The 24,478-nt window shown below is 32.6% G+C and overlaps 2 protein-coding genes across 2 annotated transcripts in view; one reads left to right on the top strand and one right to left on the bottom strand.

Annotated features, from left to right (window-relative positions):
* The window catches only part of LOC134693283 (uncharacterized), a 46,754-nt gene extending 37,355 nt beyond the window's left edge, over positions 1–9,399 (top strand). The window contains exons 23-27 of the mRNA XM_063554029.1: positions 872–1,005; positions 2,416–2,674; positions 4,069–4,415; positions 5,518–5,589; positions 8,420–9,399. Coding sequence (XP_063410099.1) covers positions 872–1,005; positions 2,416–2,674; positions 4,069–4,415; positions 5,518–5,589; positions 8,420–8,530 — 923 coding nt within the window. The 3' untranslated portion in view covers positions 8,531–9,399. The remainder of the gene's footprint in view (positions 1–871; positions 1,006–2,415; positions 2,675–4,068; positions 4,416–5,517; positions 5,590–8,419) is intronic.
* A 13,418-nt stretch (positions 9,400–22,817) lies between these two features.
* Positions 22,818–23,966, bottom strand: LOC134693588 (acetylcholine receptor subunit alpha-1-B-like). Its single transcript, XM_063554430.1, has one exon. The coding sequence runs from the start codon at positions 23,964–23,966 to the stop codon at positions 22,818–22,820; it is 1,149 nt and encodes a 382-aa protein (XP_063410500.1).
* Between the last annotated feature and the right edge of the window lie 512 nt (positions 23,967–24,478).

The raw sequence follows: 24,478 nt of genomic DNA, 5'->3' as shown, positions 1-24,478 counted from the left end.
TCAACTATTTAATCACAATCCAAATTTAGAGCTGAATCCAGTTTGAATGTTGTGTCCATACTTGCCCCAACCGTTCAGGGTTCAACCTCTGCGGTCGTATAAAGCTACGCCCTGCGAAGCATCTGGTTTACTTTGTGATACAATTCATACTTATCTCTCTTTCGTTTATATATATTTATATTTGAAAGAAAACCAAAACACAAGATGAAGACCATTCAAAAACATATAACATATAGTTAAGACAATGTGGTATGATTGCCAAAAAGACAACTATCCTACAAAGTTCAAAGAAGTGGTATAAGCAATTATAGGCAACTGTAAGGCCTTCAACAATGAAAAAATAATCCATTCTATCAAATTGACTATAGATTGGCTAAAAAAGGTTGGGACGTGAAAAATATGAAACAATTAAATTGAGAAACTTCAGAATTGAAGGGATTAAGCCAAAAAATATTGATACAAGTAAACTTCAGGAGAAAATAAAGGGGGACATTGTCAAACCTTGTAAGATAATATGAACATAGCAAAATGTTCTTATATAAGTATATTATTATTTACTTCTTCAAGCAAATAAAAATGACTTGTACAGTCAAACTGTCAAACTAAACATCTTCTGAACTTAGATTTTCTACATACTAGACAGTTGATTGCTGTACTCCAAGTTAAATAACTTTTAAAAGCACATTCAATATTGAATAATTGATAAATACAATTTAGCGGGGATTTTGTTTTGCACAGGGTATTGTTTGAAATGTTTCATTAAATGTGCTTTTATAACAAACAACATCAACAAGGAAAACATTGACAGTAAAGTGGAACAGCTACTGCAGTGCCACCTAATGGAATTATTTAAAGCTTCTATATTTTTCAGTAAGCAGCCAACCGCTATTTTCCCAGCATGAAGAAGACAATTATCCAATGCTAAATACACAGGCTGCTGTTGAACAAATTTGGGATAGAAGGTTAAAGGCTATTCAAAGGTCAAAGACAGATCTTCAGACACAGGTAATTTTAAAGTTTTTTAAAGTCTGCTCTTCCTCAATAAGTAGCATGGGTTCGAATCCCGGTGAGGGAAGAATTTGCGAAAGCAAATTTACAGATCTAACATTGTTGGGTTGATGTTTAGACGAGTTGTAAATATATGTATATATATATGAGTCTAAATTGAAAACTACGTTTAAAGCTATGATTGCGTTGGATAAAAAACACAATTTTTAAACGTGTGCATGTAAAACAAATTTCGTTGTAGAAGGGTCCAAAAGACCAAAAAAGTGAAAAAGTATATTTAAACAAAACGCATTTGACTTACAGGTCGAACAACTGACTGCCATTGGTGATTGCCAAATAAAATTGATCACAAGATGTAACAAAATGGATCTTAATACAAATTGAATACTAAACAGAAAATGTTTTTTTAACTTGTGGCCATGATGTTTACAAACATACGGTGTGAATTTTTTTTTAGTATACCAGATCTGGATTTCCACAATTTACCATGTTTAGGAGATAACTGTATTGTATTTTAAGCTCCGACAGCATCAATTGGGGATTTGATGGACGCAAATTAAGTTTACTGGCGACGCGTTATTTTTAATGAAACTGACAGAAAACAACGTTAAAACATGTATTTAAAATCTGTCATACATTGTCATATGCTGTCGGCCCTTGCGCGTCCATCTCATAGCATCAATTGTCAATTGATGCCACGTAAATAAGTGACGTTATCCAATCAAAATGAACGTTATAAACGTTGTTGCATGAGAATATTGGGTTGATGTTTAGGGGAGTTGTATATACATAATGTACACAGCTATGTATCACCATCGTTGCTGGTGATCCAATGGATAAATCTGTTGTAGAGTCGTCACTGACTCAGATGTACTTTTATATATATATTTATAATAGTATGGATAGTTATACTTGTATGTCCTTATTATGTGTTTATTATGCTGGTTTGAACCACCATACAGATATACAAATGCAATATTAATACAATTTATCAATTATAACAATATACATTATGATATTAACGAGATAAAATACTGATTACTGTTTTGAATCCATTTTCACTGTTCAATAATAGAATTAATTCCAGTGGCAGATCCATCCATTTTAAAAAGGGGGTCATCACCCAGGACAAGGGGGAGGGTTCCAACTACATGTCCCCATCCAAATGCATTGATCTTCCAAAAAATAGGGGGTTCCAGCTCCTGGAACTTCCCCCCTGGATCTGCCACTAAATTCAGTGGCTAATGTTATGTTTTTTTGAAACACACATACAACATGTACAATGACAATAAGCAAAGCTGCAAAAAAAAAATCATTAATGTGGTAATTTATCACATTTCATCTTTTATTTTAAAGTTACAATTAATAATCTGCCGTGAAATTGTAAATTCTACTTGTTTCATATAGTTGCAGGAAGTAAGACAAAGTCAAAATGTCAAGTACAGAGGTCATTCAGGGTCAAACTTCACCAGTCCAAGAAAGCAGTCTTTTCCAGAAACATCATATGCCAAAACACCTGTCAGAGCAAGTACATCAAGCAATTCATCCTTTGTAAAAGCAAATACGTCTTCAGGAATAACTTTAGCCACAAGGACATTTGACAATTCAACCAAGAAATCTCCCAAAACCTGTAGTTCATCATGGCAGCCTGTTTCAGTTGATGGAGGTAATATTTTATGGGAAATAAATTGCTTTTTATCAAGTCACATGTTTTTTTTGTGTAACCTTATTATTTTCATATTTTTCAACTTCTCTGTAACCTTTGTACTTGCATGGTTTTATGAGAATAAACTATCTATCTATCATAAGTGATTAAAGCTGTAATATACTTGACATGTTACAGTGGTGGCCTGTATTTCACACCATTGTTGATCGTCTATATAAACATAAATTTTAAGTGCAGCTGTCCTTGAAAATGAAACCTAATTAAATGTCTTAAGTCTAGATTAAATGAAATGTTAGAATTATAATTCATAAGTTACAAAGGTTAACAGGATTAAAATAATTAGGACAGATTTACAATAATCACAAGTTGGTTTTTAATCTGTGAAAACTGGTCACATTACTTAAACAAATTAGTTATGATAATATTTTTAGCTCACCTGTCAAAAAATGGGGACAGGGTTATCTTTTATTCATATCTATTTCTTAAAATTTTCCATATTTCCATTGATTTAATTTTTTTATTTGTATATTAGAGCAAAAAATACTGATGAGGTAGGAGATACACACCAAATATAATGTTTAAATTATTATATTGATTCTCTTTTATTTATTTCAATGATATAGATTCTTTGCCAAGCTTGAGTGGGCAAAATCAAATCTCAAACATCAGACAAATGGATAACAACTGTCATATTTAAGGAATAACAGTACTGTAGTTGAAGAGTTGCCACCGTCAATTGTAGATTTGACGGTCGCAAATGCAGTTTTACTGGCGACGCGTAGCGGAGACAGTAAAACGGAGATTTGCGACCGTCAAATCAAAATTGACGGTGGCAACTCTTCAACTACAGTACTGTTATTCCGATTCTAATGCATTACAAAAAGAAAAAATCCGATAAAACTTGGAAAAATGTCTAAATATGTCAAATAAAAAAAATCTGCGAAACTGATTGAATGATTTTGGCACAAAGACGTCATGGCTAAACGTGACGTCATACAAATGAAAACTTGCAAACTGGAAGTTATTACGTTACCTGTACGCTTCAAATTCGGATAAAATTACATTAAAATGGCGAATTCGAGGTAGGTGTTGTTTTATTTTCGATTATATAGTAGTAATCGAACATTTGTTGATTCACCAATTCAAAATGGCTGGTCCCTCCTTAGTTACGCCTAGTCAACTGTGGATTTGACGGCAACTTTTAGCCAATGAAAAAAATTGTTACATCCAAATTGCATTAGAATCCTGAGTTGATACAGGCATTTTCTTATGTAGAAAATGGTAGATTAAACCTGGTTTTATAAATAGCTTAACCTCTCATTTGTATGACAGTCCCATAAATATATTTTTTAAAATGCGCTGTTTTATTCTACATTTATTTCTTCCATATTTAGATTCTCTGCCAAGCTTGAGTGAAAACGATGCCATTACTATATCACCACCACACAGTCCTGTAGAGAAGAAGAAGCCATTTTCCTTCACATCAGCCTCTTCTGCTGCAGGAAATCCACACAGCAGTCAGCCTATAGCAGGAACATCATATATCAACCAGAACACATCCTTACCATTTAAACATACAGCTTTTGATTCTAGTCAGAGTATTTCATCATCAATATCTTCTAGTCAGATCAGTGGCAACATGGCAAATGTTACGTGTGGAAACTGTCATCAAAAAGGGCACAACAGGAAGTGGCCACAATGTCCAAACTATCACTCGTATGAAGAGACTCAACGCAGACAGGTATGTCTGTTACAGGATTAAAACAATATGAATCAGCTAGACAATTTTATGCCCCTGCCACGGTGAAAGGGGCATTTAGTTTCACCCTGGTCTGTCTGTACAACATTCTGATAAACAAAAATTAGTTTCTGTTCTCTTACTTTAGTTACCCTCAACCAAATGTTATTAGATTAAAAGACAATGCTTATTACCAACAAACATGAGTGGCGTCATTCTGCAGTAATGTCCCTTTATGAATGGAAAAACGTTCAAATTTGCAGTTCCCAGAATTTAACTTCATTTTGCCTCAACCAAATGTATTATCATGATTATTACCACTTAAGGAGGCTCGCAGGTATAAAATTTTCAGAAAAAAAATAAACATTTATTTTCATTACAAATTTTATTTATTACCTGAAGTAGTTATTACTTTATCATATATTACAACCATCAACCAAATGTTATGAAACTTATTCACAGTTGCTTGTTTAGGTAGTACCACTGACATCATTCTTGAGTAATGTCCCTTTTAAATTGGAACATTAAAATTGAGAATGGAAATGGGGAATGTATCAAAGAGACAACAACCCGACGATAGAAAAAACAACAGCAGAAGGTCACCAACAGGTCTTCAATGCAATGAGAAATTCCCGCACCCAGAGGCATCCTTCAGCTGGCCCCTTAACAAACATATACTAGTTCAGTGATAATGAACGCCATACTAATTTCCAAATTGGACACAAGAAACTAAAATTAAATTAATGCAAGACTAATAAAGGCCAGAGGCTCCTGACTTGCTTGTCTAACTTAGATTTAACAATAAAATTGAGAATGGAAATGGGGAATGTGTCAAAGAGACAACAACTCAACCAAATAAAAAAAACAACAGCAGAAGGTCACCAACAGGTCTTCAATGTAGCGAGAAATTCCCGCACCCGGAGGCGTCCTTCAGCTGGCCCCTACACAAATATATACTAGTTCAGTGATAATGAACGCCATACTAATTTCCAAATTGTACACAAGAAACTAAAATTAAAATAATACAAGACTAACAAAGGCCAGAGGCTCCTGACTTGGGACACGTTTATATCAGGTGAGGTATATTTAAATTTTGTTTTAACAGAAACAAGAAGATGATAAAAAGAAGAGAATTGAAGATGAGCAGCATAGAGAACAACAGACCAGAGATGAACTGGTAAATATTGGAGTTATTTGTTAAATTTATTAAAAGAATATCAGATACATATATTTAGCCCATTAAAAACTTACAACTGTATAGTAAACCCATTGTACCAGGATTAAATTTATGTATTAACGCCAGACGAGCGTTTGTCTTTAAAAAGACTCATCAGTGACTCTCGAATAAAAAAATGTTAATAAGGCCAAATAAAGTATGAAGAGCAATGAGGACCGAAATTCCTAGACATTTTGCAAATTCAAAGGTCTAATGTAATCTATTTCTGAGGTAGAAAAGCCTTAGTGTTACAAAAAATTCAAACTTTTGTACAGATAATTTTAACATAGCCTGTCTATCAATTTTATGTTGAGAAAAGATGAAAAAAGGATTGAGAAAAACTTTTATGTTTAGGGATGTTTGATTTCATGCTTTTTCCTTTTTAGCTTGACCAAGTGAGCTTTTCTCATCACTTGGCGTCTGTTGTCCATCGTTGTCGTCCGTTAACTTTTACAAAAATCTTCTCCTCTGAAACTACTAGGTCAAATTTAACCAAACTTCGCCACAATCATCATTAGGGTATGTGGTTTAAAAAATGTGTCCAACGACCCTGTCTGCCAACCAACATGGCCAAAATGGCTAAAAAAAGAACATAGGGGTAAAATGCAGTTTTTAGCTTAAATCTCTGAAACTATTTAAAGCATTTAGACCAACTCTGATAGGAGGTAAAAATGTTCATCAGGTTAAGATCTATCTGCCCTGAAATTTTCTGAGGAATCAGACTACCCATCGTTGGGTTGCTGCCCCTGAATTGGTATTTTTAAGGAAAATTTTCCGTTTTCGGTTATTATCTTGAATATTATTATATATAGAGATAGACTTTAAACAGCAATAATGTTCAGCAAAGTCAGTTCTACGAATAAGTCACCATTTCCAAAATGGTCAGTTACCTCTAAAGGAGTTATTGCCCATTATAGTCATTTTCAATAGTAAATTTTTTCGTAAATTTTTGTAATCTTTTACAAAAATCTTCTCCTGAAATTAATGGCCAAATTTAACAAAACTTAGCCACAATCATTATTAGGGTATCTAGTTAAAAAAATGTGTGCGGTGGCCCAGCCAACTAACCAAGATAATTGGTTATTTGATTGAGTTCTGTTAAAGAATACTTAGAGAGGAATTAATAAAAGTAAAGAATTTAGAATTGCTCACCCAAACAATTTATTTTCTGCCTTACTGTAAGAGTTTCTTATATACCAACTCTTATATATTAACAATAAAATGATAAGTTCTTTAAAAATATCATTGCACATTTCATTAAAAATATAAAATATAATGTGTGAAAGGGGGCTTAGGTGGCAGAGTGGTGTAAGTAAGTAATTCGCCTACAGTAATTACTAGCCTGTCAAAGCAGGGTTGGGTTCAATATTGTAGCGGCTACAAAGGGCTATGTAGATTTATGACTTTTTTCACCTCTCCACTTAAAACCCTTATTTCTTTGTGAATTTAGTCTCAATTTTTTTGTTCTATACACCATTCTATTCATGAAAAGTTTATCTTTCATGTGATATGCATTGTATTTACCCTTAGAGTACCCCTTATCCTCAGTACACAAGATTTGTCAATGAATTTTCATTTGATCATTTTTAGTCCTCCTACAAAATACAACTAGTTCCCTTTTAGATAATTTGCATAAAACAGTTAAGGATAAGTCTTAACTTTGTATTTATTTGGCTTTTTAACTATTTTGATCTGAGCGTCACTGATGAGTCTTATGTAGACGAAACGCGCGTCTGGCGTATAAAATTATAATCCTGGTAATTTTGATAACTATTTACACCACTGGGTCGATGCCACTGCTGGTGGACGTTTGGTCCCCGAGGGTATCACCAGCCCAGTAGTCAGCACTTCGGTGTTGACATGAATATCAATTATATGGTCATTTTTTGTAAATTTTCTGTTTACTAAACTTTGAATTTTTCGAAAACTAAGGATTTTCTTACCCCAGGAGTAGATTACCTTAGCCGTATTTGGCACAACTTTTTGGAATTTTGGATCCTCAATGCTCTTCAACTTTGTATTTATTTGGCTTTTTAACTATTTTGATCTGAGTGTCACTGATGAGTCTTTTGTAGACGAAACGCGCGTCTGGCGTATAAAATTATAATCCTGGTAATTTTGATAACTATTAAGAGTCAAAAATGATTAATGTTAAGGATAAGTCTTAACAGTCAAAAATGATTAAAGTAAAATCTAGAGAGTGAATGAACCTATGAACTATGAACCCACCAATCACAAGCGGTTTTGAATTTATCTGCTTTAAAACGTTTTTTTTTTTTTTTTGTAGGAGGACTTAAATGATAATATTGAAAATTTATTGACAAATCTTGTGTACTGGAGTGTAAGGGGTACTCTAAGGGTAAATACAATGCATATCACCTGAAAGATAAACTTTTTATGAACCGAATGGTGTATATTACAAAAAAAATTAAGACTAAATTTACAAAGAAATAAGGGTTTTAAGCGTAGAGGTGAAAAAAGTAGTTGGGTACCTTCTCGTAAATGAATGTTGATAGTGGGTCTTCCAATGGATAGAAACAAGTGCCTGTGTCGTAGTCTGAGAAAGCTTCAAAATTTTACTCAGTGGATATTGCAGATTACTTTATTTTGATGGGTACTTATTTTTCATTGATTGAGAATAACTTTAATTTTGTGCATTTAACGAAGTCATGTATTTCCTAAGGATTTTTTTTTAAAATTAGAATCATGGTTCCACTGTACACTTAATACACACAAACATTGGTATCCTATGTGTAATAATAAATCCACTGTAATTGTATTTATCATTCAGGAGAGACATAAGACGACATTGACATTAATAGCAGCTCAAATTGAACAAGAGAAAGATGGATTAGATCGAACAATTAAGAAAATGACAAAGAAAGGAAAGAAAAGAAAGTAAAATATTGTTTGGTCAATGACTTTTATGTGCCAAAATGTTTTAGAATTTTAGTATTAAAAACTTTGTTATGTATGAAATGGATATAAATATTAAAATACAGTGGAAAAGACCACATTGGGATTTGTGTCTGAACTTTATTTTTGTGTCGATTCACTTATTCACAGATGATCTTGTGCATTATTTTCCCAGTTCTATATGGTGAAAAATATAGATTCTATCACTGCAATATGTGTGTTATGAAATTTCTCTTCACTAGACAGTTAAATTCTAATATTGAAAGAGCAAAGTTTGCCAAGATTTTTAAATAATTAAAGTTTAACTGTTGAGATTGGAGACTTATCGTAATATCTTAGTGATAGGGGTGGAAACTGTTTCTCTAATGATTTTGATCCTTCCCTTTCAAAAATTTGTAGAAAGTTTTGTTCTTTATATGTGACATCATCAAACATGGTAGCCTCTTTTCATGACATCACACGATGGAAATTCAGTAGAAACCCAAGAATATTTCACTAGTGAGGAGATATATTTATCTCACAGCGATCAAGAAATGTGAAAATAGCACAAAAATTAGAGAAAGTCATACATTATTTAGATATTCAAGAGATACCTTCAACAAGTTTACTACCCACCCAAGAAAACTGTCTTACCAGACCTTTGTGTCAAAGAATAAAAAGTTTAATAATATGAACTGTTCCAATTTTTCTACACCAGATGTGCATCTTAATCAATGTCTCTCTAGTGATGTCGAGGCCAAAATATTTGATAATCGAAAGCTTATTAAGAAGATGAAGAGCTTTAAACCATAAAGGACAAGGTGGTATACTCATTCTGTTTGAAATATTTTACATTCTTGGCAGGGTTTCACTAAGTCCAAACCCACTCATAGTATTGTGATTAAGGGTGGGCGAGGAAAGTTTATGATAAATCTATTATAGATTATCTCATATATATCTTTATATGGATATCTCATAAATTTATGAGATATCTTATAAACTATATGATATATCATATAGGTTATAAGATATCTTATATAGTTTATAAGATATAATAATAATCTATGAAATATCTTGTATAATATATATGATATCTTATAATTATACACTTAATATATCCATCACTCTTACAAAACAGTTTTCAACAGTTTTATCTCTGTCCTTGAAGATATTGATTTGATATTTTGTGTATTGTTTTATCAGGTTCAGTAACATCAAGTTCGAATTTTGTTCCGATCTGACAATTTTGCGAAGAGTTATTGTGCTGGTCTTGAAAAACTCACCCTAATTATCAATTTCCTCCATTTTTCGTCATGCTTGAAGATACGGATTTGATAATTGGTATAAAGTTTCATCATGAAAAGTTACAGATAAATTTTAACATGGTCATAAAGCAGCAAGTTTGGAAAGTCAGGGATATGGTAGTTGTTATCAAATAATTCGTTTCTATGTATGTTGGAGTGTTTTTTTCAGTGTTTCTGTTTTGTTTTTTTCCTCCATTGTAGTAACCCAGAGTTGTTTTCTCTCAATCGATATATGACTTTTGAACAATTGTATACTACTGTTGCCTTGATATATATGAACCCTGCACATCATATCTGTCTGATTTATCATTACAATTATTCAAACGATATATGAATTATTTGTGATATTTGATTTGTATTTTTATTGATATTCATTCTATAAATGACTGATGTGAACATGACTTGCTGTCTTCCATTCCTTGTTTTATAATGTAAGTCACAGGTTAATATAGTTGATGAATTAATGAACTATGTGATTTGGTAGAATTTATAAAAATAATGGCAGCTAGCAGAAAGACAACTACAGATAAAATCCCACAATAGCCACAGTTAGTTTATTGAAATTAAGGAAATATATGCTAAAAATATTGAATAACTGACTATTATGATTATCTGAACAGTCCTTCAAAACTTCAATGGACACAGTTAGTTAAATCCAAAATTTACGCTTATTGGACTTCATAAACTACTGATGAATCTAAAGGGTATTCTACATTTAAATACATTGAACATAGATACACATTGCATTGGTAAATCCTTTAGCAATTTTGGTCAGTGCAAATCTAAAAAGTAAAATCGCAACAATACTGAACTCCGAGGAAAATTCAAAAGGGAAAGTCCTTAAACAAATGGCAAAGTCAAAAGCCGAAACACATCAAATGAATAGACATCATGATGAATTTAACCTGGTTTTAAAGCCAGACAAACCTCTCACCTGTATGGCAGTCTCATCAAATTCCCTTATCACTGGAGATTAAGCTGATGACTGTAACTGCATTCACAGTCATCCCAAGATGAAAAATTAGGTCAGTTTCTGTTTTGTCTGTTAAAGTGTTTCTATATCATTTTATTTACAAATCATACATTGAAACGACGTAAATTCATAAAAGAATTACTCGGAAAGCACAAAGTACTACTGGGAAATGTGCATGAAACGGGAAATTCGATTTGAAAAAATCGTTAAGATGACCGTAATTCATAATCAAAATATTTTCAAGATGACCGTGATTGGTAAAAAGATGACCGTAACTTGTAAAGGATGATCGTAATTTGTAAAGGCTGACTGTAATTTATAAAGGACAACTGTCAATTCTAAGAAATATCCGTACTTGTGTCCAAAGCTTTTTGTTGAGTTTGTCGATTTCAATAGGGGCTCGGCTCGGTTAACGGATATAAATATGTTTCATACATTTCTTTTTTTAAACAATTGGCCGTATTTTGGGTTCATGACAATGATAGTAAATTGCATATTTCGCGTAAACAATGAAATATTGATTGATAACGACGTTAAAATTTTAATACAAATTGACAGCGATACAATGAAAATTTGAAGAAACATTAATGTGGCCCTAGTTCACAGATGCCTCATCTACACTATCATTTTCTATGTTTAGTGGACCGTTAAAATGGGATAAAACTGATAAGATTCATGATGAGAATTTTAAAAAATCATACCATAGGGAAAACGTAATAAGTTTCAAGTTGATTTAACCTGAAGCTGGACAAACAGATAAACGGACGCACGCATAGACCAGAAAAACATAATGTTCATAAACGGAGCATAAAAAACATTAATAATATATACGTGTATGAATATTCGGTAATCGAGCCAATGTGTATGGTTCAAGAGGAAGCTGATAAAATTCTTAATTTGTCTTGATATATGCAGGTGGAAACCCAGTTGAAATAAAACAAAAGATTCGTAGCTCTTTGTTAGAGAAGGCGATAAATGTTTACTGTAATCATTACTATAGTAACAACTTTTTTTTAAAGCTATCAGAAACAATTTTCTTCTCAATTAGGAAGTGTTCATTTGCATAATTTTTCAATTCATCTTCTAGCATTACATAGTAATGCAGAACAATAAGATATCAAGTTGACGACATGGGTACTATAAGTTGGATGTAGAAAATGCATAACCTTCGATTTTTTTAACCCGGACGGAGAACATATCAATCTAATAGTTCAGAATTTTTCTTGTCTGCCCTTCCATTATCTGAATCAAGAAAAATTCCCCAAAATAGGTAACAATTGTATCGAAAAGAGAAAATCGAGTGTACCTTTTATTTAAGGTCGTGTTTGATTTGTATATTTTGTCCTTAAATAAATAAAGGCAACAGTAGTATACCGCTGTTCAAAACTCATAAATCCATGGACAAAAAACAAAATCGGGGTAACAAACCAAAAACGTACAAAGCAAGAGTATTTAATATATCATCTCGCTTCTGATTCTATAAGTTTTAGGCAGTTAAGCTGCCTTATGCGAGCACTCTGGATTTGTGTGCTACCCAATAAATGCTGAAATACGTGCCATACATATTATCTAGCTGTCTACTATATTATTTATAACTTATTGGACAGTTTTTTCATACTTTTCATTCTGGATTACAAAAAATATCACCAGAAAAACCTTAAATGATCGTCGATTTTCCCAAAAGTTTTGAAGTTGCACATAGGAAGTAGAGCACATTAGGAATCCTTATGTAGTTTATTATCCCCTGAGCTTTTGGCTAAGATGTCAAAGAACAAATGTATGAAATATTTAATCACCGAAAATCTCTAGACAAGTAGTTAAGATCTCCCAAATTGCAAAACTCGTAGGAATAATATTGTTTGTCGTCAATACGTAGTCAACTACGTATACAAGTTCAACTGATCACGCTGTTGGCGGCAATTTTGAATTAGAAGACGAAATTTTCGTATCTTTTTAATTTGGACTCAGGGGTTCAAATTAGCGGTAGTCCGAGGTCTGTGACCTTCCTCTTTTGCAGTCGGACTTTCCACTTTATTACTAGCTGCGCCCCAACTGATCACGCTGTTGGCGGCAATTTTGAATTAGAAGACGAAATTTTCGTATCTTTTTAATTCGGACGCAGGGGTTCAAATTAGCGGTGGTCCGGGGTCTGTGACCTTCCTCTTTTGCAGTCGGACTTTCTACTTTATAACTAGCTACGCCCAACGGACCTTGAAAGAAAATAAAAACATAACTTTGCAAACATTTTCCCAAAAGTTTCCTAAAAAACGATCTCAAACTTATTTTCATCATTACTATTCATGACAGCGATGTTCAATTTGTTCAACCGCTAGCTTTATACAGAAAATCGCCGATAAATAATGTGTAAATCCGAGTAAAATCGTATCCCACTTTCTGTCAAAAACAACATTGTAAACAAAATGGCTGTCGCGAGATTACAATATCGGAACCGATTCCGAAAGGGGATAAGGGAAATCCCGGGTTTTGGGCTATCAACCTAAAAAAATCCAGACAGGTGACAAAATACAGCTATGCATGGTAAATAAATAAAAACACTAGAATTGAAAACCAAAATTGTTTAAAAGAAAGAAAAAGCGGAAAATATTTTGTACACCAATTTTAATGTCAAAATCTAATACAAGTGACAGCTGGGAACAGTTTATCAAACAATATATATATGTTCCTGGTAACAGTATAATTTTTTTTATCAGTGATAAATGTTGGTAATGCATGTCAAATGCATTTCAAGTTAAACACATTAATGCAATTTCAAGGGGTATTTTTTTCCTCTCAATTTTGATAGGTCAGTTTAAATAGCTGGAAGTTTCTTATGTAAACAAAAGATCATCTCTGATGTGGTATGATTGGCGATGAGACAACTATCCACAAGAAACCAAAATGACTAAAACTTGCCACGGTAACGGTCAAGATCCCCACCCCTAAACAATATATATTCATGTATGGGACAATATAACAAATCATATGAAATATAGGTGGAATTCGTGGGGCCACTCTACCCCTTTCTGATTTAGAATTTATAACGGTCGAGATCCACAATCTTAAACAATATATATTTATGTATGGGACAATATTACAAATCAAATAAATTATAAGGGGGTCCCTATGGTCACTGTACACCTTCATGAGTGAGAAATTGGAAAAATTCCATATATTCTTATGTATAAGACTATATAACAAATCAAATGAAATATAGGGGAAGTCCCTGTGGTCACCCTACCCCTCATGTTTTATATAATAAGAACTTTGAAACAGTTGGGATCCCCAACTCTAAATAAAATGAAATATAGGGGAGTCCCTGTAGTCATCTGATTGATAAAATTGGAAACAGTCGAGATCACCACCTTTAAATTAAACCATATATATTCATGTATGAGAACTAATCAAATGAAATATAGGGAGAGTCCTTAGGGTCACCCTAACCACTCCTGTTTGATACTTAGAAACATGAGATTCCCACCTCTCAATCATATATATTCATGTATTGGACAATATAACAAATCAAATGAAATATAGAGGAAGTCAGTACTGGGGTCCCCACCCCTCCTGTTAACAAAAACTTGATAACGGTCGAGATCCCCACCCATAAACCATATATATTCATGTATTTGACAATATAAAAAATCAAATGAAAAATAGGGGTAGTCCCTCAAGTCACCCCATACCCTCTTGTGTGTGTGTTTTGGGAACTTGAAAAAAGATTTAGATACCAACGCCTAAACAATATTCATTCCTGTTTTTCATTTCAAAAAGATTGAATAGGCGACACACATGCATATCACTTTGCTAGACCCTAACACCTGTCATTGTATTCCAAACTTAGAAATCATGGAATTGGGGTGAAGGTGGGAGTCATTTACATTTACTATGGACAGGTCAGTCAGACCTCACCAATGATCCCTGTAGTAGTAAACATTTGTCTGATTTGTGTTTCATAACTTTTGTACTGTAAAACACAAACTCAGTTTTCTTTTCAGGGAAGCAAGTCCATTCATACTTTTACAAGCTCGTACTAAAGTCAACTTGAACTACTAACAGTCAACTAATACGAACAATAAAACTAGAAGAACTGCAATCATTGCAAATTTGTACCACTGCTGACTCATGAAAGACTCATGACCATTCGTGGTCATGTGCGTTGCTATTGAAAACCTTGATAAAATATTTATTATTTGCCTTAATGTTTAATTCATTAAATGAACATAAATGCGCAATTGTATATGAATGTTTAATGTTTGCTCTTTTAAATATTTAAAAAAAAAGTTGAAGCAACATTGCCACAGTTTGCATAATTATGTTTGCCTTGGTTTTTGGTTAACTGCCTTCAGTGCTTACAGCGCTTTGATTATATATCAAAGCTACAGGTTTACTTTATAACGTAAAAAAGGACTGTACGAAAAGATGAAATATATGGGTCAAGTAAAATACCTATCTAATGAATCACAAAAACAGAGTAGGTGTGTTCAAATAGCTATTTGATTTCTAAAAGTACTTTACGACAGTCTTTTAGAGGTAAAGGGGGAGGGTTGAGATCTCACAAACATGTTTAACCCCGCCGCATTTTTGCGCCTGTCCCAAGTCAGGAGCCTCTGGCCTTTGTTAGTCTTGTTTTATTTTAATTTTAGTTTCTTGTGTACAATTTGGAAATTAGTATGGCGTTCATTATCACTGAACAAGTATATATTTGTTTAGGGGCCAACTGAAGGACGCCTCCGGGTGCGGGAATTTCTCGCTACTTTGAAGACCTGTTGGTGACCTTCTGTTGTTGTTTTTTATTTGGTCGGGTTATTGTCTCTTTGACACATTCCACATTTCCATTCTCTATTTTATTTTAATTTGGATGATGAAAATGCATATCTTCGAAAAAGAAAAAAAAAATTTTGTGTGTGTGATAACTAGGAATTATTATCTTCAACCACTGAACATTTTTAGTCTGCCCTTTCATGAAATATTTAATCAGATTATGTTTCTAAATGATAAAGAAATTTCACAAAAAATTGAAAAATAGTTATCATTTACTGATGCTCATTAGCTAGTAGATACATTTATCTTTTAAAATACAACTGACATATAAGGATCGCAATGGTGCTATGTGGATAAATTTATCGGTTTTCAAAAGCAAAATTGGCAGCGCGTCATCCCTACAATGGCTTCCATTTCTACGATTGTGAAAATGAACTGCCTGGCGTAATGGGGAGATAATTTTTCACGAAGTAGAATCCTGACTGTATGAATAACATTTCTGTATATATATACAAATTGACAACGTTTCCCTTTGTGATACGCTATTCGTCCAAGACTATTTTAAGGATCTACTTTGTTGCAGATCACCATCACTAGTTTAGTCGTATGATATTTTCAAAATATTTTCTGTTATTTTATCTGCACGACAAAATGGAAGACGATATAATATGAATGGGTGTTAATGCATTGGCATTTCTAAAAATGTGTATTTATCATCCCAGAAATTTAAAAAATCTTTTGTCTTGTAGTTGGAGGCTTTGCATCGCATTTTAAGCTCACCGGGCCCGAAGGGCCAAGTGAGCTTTTCTCATCACTTGGCGTCGGTCGTCTGTCGTCCGTCGTTAACTTTTACAAAAATCTTCTCCTCTGAAACTACTGGGCCAAATTAAACCAAACTTGGCCACACTCATCATTGATGTATCTAGTTTAAAATGTGTGTTTTTTGACCCGGCCAACCAACCAAGATGGCCGCCATGGCTAAAAATAGAACATAGTGGTAAAATGCAGTTTTTGGCTTATACCTCAAAAACCAAAGCATTAAGAGCAAATCTGACAGGGTGTTAAATTGTTTATCAGGTCAAGATCTATCTGCCCTGAAATTTTCAGATGAATCAGACAACCCATTGTTGGGTTGCTTCCCTTAAATTGGTAATTTTAAGGAAATTTTACTGTTTTTGGTTATTATCTTGAATATTATTATAGATGGAGATAAACTGTAAACAGCAATAATGTTCAGCAAAGTAAGATTTACAAATAAGTCAACATGACCAAAATGGTCAATTGATCCCTTTAGGAGTTAGTGCCCTTTATAGTCAGTTTTAAACCATTTTTCGTACAACTTAGTTAACTTTTACAAAAATCTTCTTCTCTGAAACTACTGGGCCAAATTAAACCAAACTTGGCCACAATCATCATTGATGTTTCTTGTTTAAAATTTGTGTTTTTTACCCGGCCAACCAACCAAGATGGCCGCCATGGTTAAAAATAGAACATAGGGGTAAAATGCAGTTTTTGGCTTATAACTCAAAAACCAAAGCATTTAGAGCAAATCTGACAAGGGGTTAAATTGTTTATCAGGTGAAGATCTGTCTACCCTGAAATTTTCAGATGAATCAGACAACCCATTGTGGGGTTGCTGCCCCTAAATTGGTAATTTTAAGGAAATTTTACTGTTTTTGGTTATTATCTTGAATATTATTATAGATGGAGATAAACTGTAAACACAAATAATGTACAGCAATTTAAGACTAAAAAATAAGTCAAAATGACCAAAGTAAACGCAAATAATGTACAGCAATTTAAGACTAAAAAATAAGTCAAAATGACCAAAATGGTCAATTGACCCCCTAAGAAGTTATTGTCCTATATAATCAATTTTTAACAATTTTCATAAAATTTTTAAATTTTTACTAACATTTTCCACTGAAACTACACAGACAAGTTCATTATAGATAGAGATAATTGTAAGCAGCAAGAATGTTCAGTAAAGTAAGATGTACAAACACATCACAATCACCTAAACACAATTTTGTCATGAACTGTCTGCTTCCTTTGTTTAATTCACATAAAAGAGCGACACATGCTCTTTAGAGCCTCTAGTTTTCATTATACTTGTAAGGTGTTATTTTATCGCGCTTTTGTTGCATGGTTTTCCCATTTGTTCATGTGCATGTCTTGTTGCAAATTCATTTTAAAAATTCAACCCTGTACTGTAAAAAAGATACATATAGGGAACTATGCATTTGAAGCACGTCTTAGTTTCTTCTACTTATAGGATAATACTCTCATATTAATACGTTTATACCAACACGATTAACTTCATTGGATACAGAAAGGTAGTTATATAAATACGAATATTTCTTAGAAATGACGGTCATCTTTTAAAAGTTACGGTCATCATTTACAAATTACGGTAAAACCAATTACGGTCACCCTTGTTATGAATCGCTGATTCTGTTACGGTCATCTCGATTGTGATTTACGGTCATCTGAGCGATTTTTTCAAATCGAAATTCCTGTTTCATGTTCATTTCTCGGTAGTAATTAGTGATTTCCGTGTGAATCTTTTATGAATTTACATCGTTGAAATGTATGATTTGTATGGAAAATGATAATAGGAACACTTTAACAGACAATACAGATACTGACCTACTTTTTCTTCCGACATCTTTGGATGACTGTGAATGCAGTTACGGTCATCAGCCTTACCCCAGTGATTATATTGACAGCGATGCGTGAACACAATACTCACAATAGGTAAAATGTAAGAAATAGTGATTCAGCAGCAACACGAACCTCCCAAAAACATGGGGTGATCTCAGGGACACCAATAAAATTCCTGTATTTCTTAAAACTGGGAAATATATCCTTCAAACCCACACAACCTCATTTTCAAAGAAACATCAGTTAAGCGGATAAAACAGTCAAACACTTCATCCAATTATGTAAAAAAATAGAAAGAAACAAGAAACCCACTCATGTCAAAAATTTTTAAACAATGGAAGTTTGTTTCTAGCTTTAGATTCAACATCATATCCAGCTGATCTTCAACTGATTTTCAATCCGTAATGTTATGTGGACATTGATGTAATCAAAACTGGTTTTGAGAAAACTAATAATTTTTTTGAACCTCTTTGTAGACAATTGCTATATAATTTGCAATTTAAGCGCTATTCTTTACTAGCTAATGTAGATGACTTAGAAAATCTAACTTCTAAATGATAACAGTATTATTAAGGTAGCTTGCATCGGCATGATGGGAACACATGGTCTCAGAAACATTTGAATATGTATTGAAAGAATATTTTAATTTGTGACTGTCGAAAAAATTTATTGTTTTAATTATATTACATGTAGAAAGTATATTAATCTTTGAGGTGCTGGACCTTTTTGATTGATGACCGTCGTATCTTATATTATTGTGTATTGCCATTTATTCTTTTTGAAGGGAGGTGTTCCTTGATTGAAAGAAATTCGATTATGAATTACGTGCACTGATGTACATCCGTATTTCCCTTTAATTCGTCAGTATGTTTCGTTAATGTATTTCCTTTTCTATTGTTTGTTAATGACTAAAATATAATCTCTAATTTAAACAATCATGGTAGCAATTAGTAGGTGTGATTAAAACAAATTAACGGATTATAAGGTCACAATAAAGAACAGGATATTTTTCAGAACATGTGGTTCTTGCTTTAATCTAAGTACTTGTTACATATTTGTGCTTTCCGAATTTATTGCATAGTTGACAAAAGTGAAAACAATACAACAATCCGATTAGTTGCCAACGTTAGTAACAAATATAAAACAGATATATATTCATTATGTGTTTTTGTCGAGCCTTCGACTTTAGTCGAAAAAGCGAGACTAAGCGATCCTACATTCCGTCGTCGGCGGCGTCAACAAGTATTCACTCTGTGATTAAAGTTTTTGAAATTTGAATATCTTTCTTAAACTATACTGGGTTTCTACCAAACTTGGACAGAAGCTTATTTATGATCATAAGATAGTATCCAGAAGTAAATTTTGTAAAAATAAAATTCCATTTTTTCCGTATTTTACTATAAATGGACTTAGTTTTTTTCTGCGGGGAAACAAAACATTCACTCTGTGGTTAAAGTTTTTAAAATTTTAATAACTTTCTTAAACTATCCTGGGTTTGTACCAAACTTGGACAGAAGCTTATTTATGATCATAAGATTGTATCCAGAAGTAAATTTTATAAAAATAAAATTCCATTTTTTCCGTATTTTACTATAAATGGACTTAGTTTTTTTCTGCGGGGAAACAAAACATTCACTCTGCGGTTAAAGTTTTTAGAATTTTAATAACTTTCTCCAACTATCCTGGGTTTGTACCAAACTTGGAAAGAAGCTTGTTTATGATCATAAGATAGTATCCAGAAGTAAATTTTGTAAAAATAAAATTCCATTTTTCCGTATTTTACTATAAATGGACTTAGTTTTTTTCTGCGGGGAAACATTTCATTCACTCTGTGGTTAAAGTTTTTAGAATTTTAATAACTTTCTTAAACTATCCTGGGTTTGTACCAAACTTGGACAGAAGCTTGTTTGTGATCATAAGATAGTATCCAGAAGTAAATTTTGTAAATAAATAAATCCATTTTTTCCATATTTTACTTTTAAATGGACTTAGTTTTTCTGCGGGGAACCATTACATTCACTCTGTGGTTAAAGTTTTTAAAATTTTAATAACTTTCTTAAACTATCTTGGGTTTGTACCAAACTTGGACAGAAGCTTATTTATGATCATAAGATTGTATCCAGAAGTAAAGTTTGTAAAAAGATTACTCTGTTTTTTTCTGTTATTTACTTTTAAATGGACTTAGATTTTCTTGCAATCATAAAATAGTAACAAGAGGAATATTTTTATTGATTGTTTTCCTCATTTTTGTTGAGCCTGCGATTTACAGCAAAAATAGGCGAGACACTGGGTTCCGCGGAACCCTTACAATTTTTTTAACTATTACAACACAATGTTGACTGCTGTAGCTATTGTGTCTGTTTGTTTTGTTCTCACATCGGTGTCAAAATATACTGGTATTTGATGTGAGTGTCATACAAGTGAGAGGTTTAGCTAGCTAAAACACTAGCTTTAATCCACCATGTATACACCATAAACAAGCCATACAGTTTCAGTGTGACTGAATTTTTATCTGAAGACGGCAACATTATTTAAAAAAACGTTTTGTTAGGAGAAAATTTATTTGATTCAGACTTGGGCAACGAATCTGTAGATTATATTCAAAATCTCTTTTCGACCTCGAAGCTCATTTGAACATTTAATCGATTTAATGGGTGCAATTCGATGTATACGTTGCACAATATATAACAAACTAGACGATTTGGATTTTGAAATTTCCAGTTTGAGTTGAAATATACCAAGTTGACCTGCGTATGGAATATATATTTCTCAAATTATTCGGTATTCAAGAGCTTGCAGCTGTTGCTCAGATTTTAGAAATTAATGAACCCGTGTATGGCAAAGAACGTTTCGTCCTTTTTCAAAAATAGTTTATGGAAGGTACTAGACTTGTTTATGGAAGGTACTAGACTTGTTGAGAAATAGTCCGTATCAACTTCACAAATAATATACGGTGGTCTTGAAGTATAGATTATGGGTACTGACGTTGTTTATTATCTTAATAACGTATTATAGTATTCTTTTATTTGTCTATATTAATATTACTTTTATTGTTTAGTTTGTTTTGGTGATATTTATTTGTGTCTGTATTTCACGTCATTGAGTTATTGTTCTATGTCAATTTGTTTTGTATTCTTATCTTTCATTCTCGCTAATGTGCCTTTTTGTGTGTCTTTGTTATATGTGACTTGGTTCTGTTCTTATACATTCCGTCATTGAGTTGTTGTGCTATGGTACATTTTTGTATTCTTGTCTTTTATTTTGCTAATTCGCTGTGTATGTATTCCTTTTATATTTCTTTGTTGCACGTGACTTGGCTCTGTACTTATATACATCCTTCATTGTTTTATGTAGCTATGGTAAATTCATTTATTCTTGTTAGAAGAATATAAAGTTATAACGTAATATCTAAGTTCAGTCTATTTAGTCGCGTGGTCTCGAGCGCTGAACACAATGTTGACGGTGTTGTCATTGGAGTTCGAATCCCGACGAGGGAACAACAAAAATTTGGATCCGCAAATTTGAATATTTTACATTGTTGGTAGATATTCAGAGTAATTATACATATATAATCCCTCTAATTAATAACTTTATTTATCTAATTTTCAATAAATTCCATCTTCATGATTAATATAACTCTTCAAACTACATTGGACTTTGTATTTTCATTCTGGGAAAGTGGTTAACTTGCAACCACAGTATATATCCATAACACTACAAGTTTCTGGTGGGGTATGAAAGAGAACACTCAAGAGAAAAAAAACACGAACTAAAGGAAATATTTATTGAAATTATATCACAATAATTTATTTTTGAAATATGCACAGTTGACAATAAATCATGAAGACATAAAAGGATAAAACCTTATTGAAATGATATCCCCTCAATACAGCTATAAAATATGCAGTCGATCATGAATAAGAAACACACAGCTGTAATATATGCACAGTTGATAATGAATAAGACACATTATGACATTAACTCTTTGAAATGATATCCCCTAAGTATGTCTTTGGATGAACATTCTCACATGCATTATGGTTGATTCAACTGTCCTAACACACAGTATTGCTGAGTTTTTGGCAATTGTCCCAATCTAGCTACTGCAACGACAATTACGATATTTTGTGTGTCTCATTGTAAATTTTTTTTTTAAATTAGTGTTAGTTCATTCTATCATACTTCATCTACAATTACAGCATTTTCAACCTGGATAACACTGTATACACTAATTAATGTAAACATATTGCTGCAAATATATTAGAGAAAAATCGTTGTTCAACTACAGAAAAACATTGCTATCGTTACATTTTTTTGGTTCGACGACTTTTTTTAAAACTTTGAGAGAGCCCAAGATTTGAATGTTACCTGTAAGTGAAATTATAATCCTAATTATAGGTGTATGAAGGTTTCCGCAAATGTCTTTTGAAATGATATCACCTCAATACAGCTATGAAATATGCAAAGTCGATAATGAATAAGACACATTATGACATAGCCTTATTGAAATGATATCCCCTCAATACAGCTACAAAATATGCACATTAGATAAGGAATAAGACAGAGTATGATATAACCTTATTGAAATGATATCAACTCAATACAGCTATAAAATATGCACAGTTGATAATGAATAGGATACAGTATGATATAACCATCACAATATTGTCAAATCCCTCGCATACATCCTTCCAAGATGGACTTGTCTCTGTCCACGATTTCATATTCTCTCCTTTACAATCGTTTGTAAATGGCTGCACGCCTGTTAATGTATTATTTCTTGTTCCAATATACCTCCAGAAAAAGTTCATTTTAGTTTTTGGATCTCTATGATAAAGCAAAGATATGTAAATTGTTAAAGCCAGAATGATTCCACTTAATGATATAGTAACAATCATTATGATTAAGAGAAGACTCATTGGATTGGACGTTGCTGGTATAGCCGTTTGTACCATGGACAAAAATATTGCATAAGACAGTAATATAGTTATTGAAAGTCCTATTCGTTCTCCAGATTCTACCGGCAGTAAAAACACCATTGGATTGAGTAATCCAAACAATATAGTAGGAACACACACTAATACTGTGTAATATAAAGGCGAACGTTGTATTGTTAGTGTCAAGGTAAATATAGAATATCCATTCCAAATTGACGTTTCACCTTTATATGATTGTAATGACCAGTCCGAATTTGGTGTGAAAAAGGATAATACAATAGGATTAAAAGCTGGATTCAATGTTACTGTTTCTGATGTCATACTCAACACATTGAATCTCAGATAACACGTCTGAGAATCAAACGGAAACTTATATATATTTGTTGTACACTTAGATGACAATACGTCGCCAACAAATATGGACACCTCACCAGTGCTTTTGAGTGTCGCAAAATTAGCGTTGTCTCCACCTAACGGTTCATATGTTGCAACTGAGTTTACGAGTAAAAACTTTGGGGTCCAAACATCGGTCAAAGGTACCACTATGTTTTCTGCATTACCATATAATGACGAATTCCACGATAAGTCCTCATCTTTCCAACTCGCTCCTATTCCAGCTGCTAGATCAAGCGTCTGGTCAACCTCTTGAAATCGAGTTATGGTGATCAAAAATAAACTCACAGTAATATTTAGAGGTGAAGAAAAATCAGAATTTGGTACAATTGATTTTTGGTAATTTGAAAACACATCACTATATAACTGTTTTATATCTGATTTACTCTGACATTGAACGTCATATAACATTATGAAACATAGAAACAAAAATCTGATAGATATAATAATATCCATGTCAGTAAATTAGTAAATCACAAACAAGTAACTAGTACGTAGATTAAAGTCTTTGTAATGAGCAGGAACCACCTAACATGTTCTTATAAATATGCTGTTCTAAATTATAACCTTATCACCTTTTAATTTGTTTCAATCATAATTACTTAGTATAACAATACAATGTAACAATATTGTTTAAATTAGAGATCATATTTAAATGATTGACAAACACTAATAAAAATAAAAAGGAAATACATTAACGAAAGGTTATAACGAATGAAAAGAAAAGTCGGATATACGTCAGAATTTCAATGTATCAATGCATTAATAAAACAAATATATTAAAATGTGATTTATACTAGTAAACAAGTAATGGACGTCAGAGAGTCAATAAGTATACGGAGCTGTTATACAATCTAGAACTCAATCCAATTCAAATACCATCAAATTATCAATGCAATTTAGAAATGACTAATCAGACCTAC

The sequence above is a fragment of the Mytilus trossulus genome, chromosome 12 (genome assembly GCF_036588685.1).
Source record: "Mytilus trossulus isolate FHL-02 chromosome 12, PNRI_Mtr1.1.1.hap1, whole genome shotgun sequence".
NCBI lineage: Eukaryota > Metazoa > Mollusca > Bivalvia > Mytilida > Mytilidae > Mytilus > Mytilus trossulus.
Note: the sequence above shows the minus strand (reverse complement) of the source record. Positions and strands in the feature narration are given on the sequence as shown.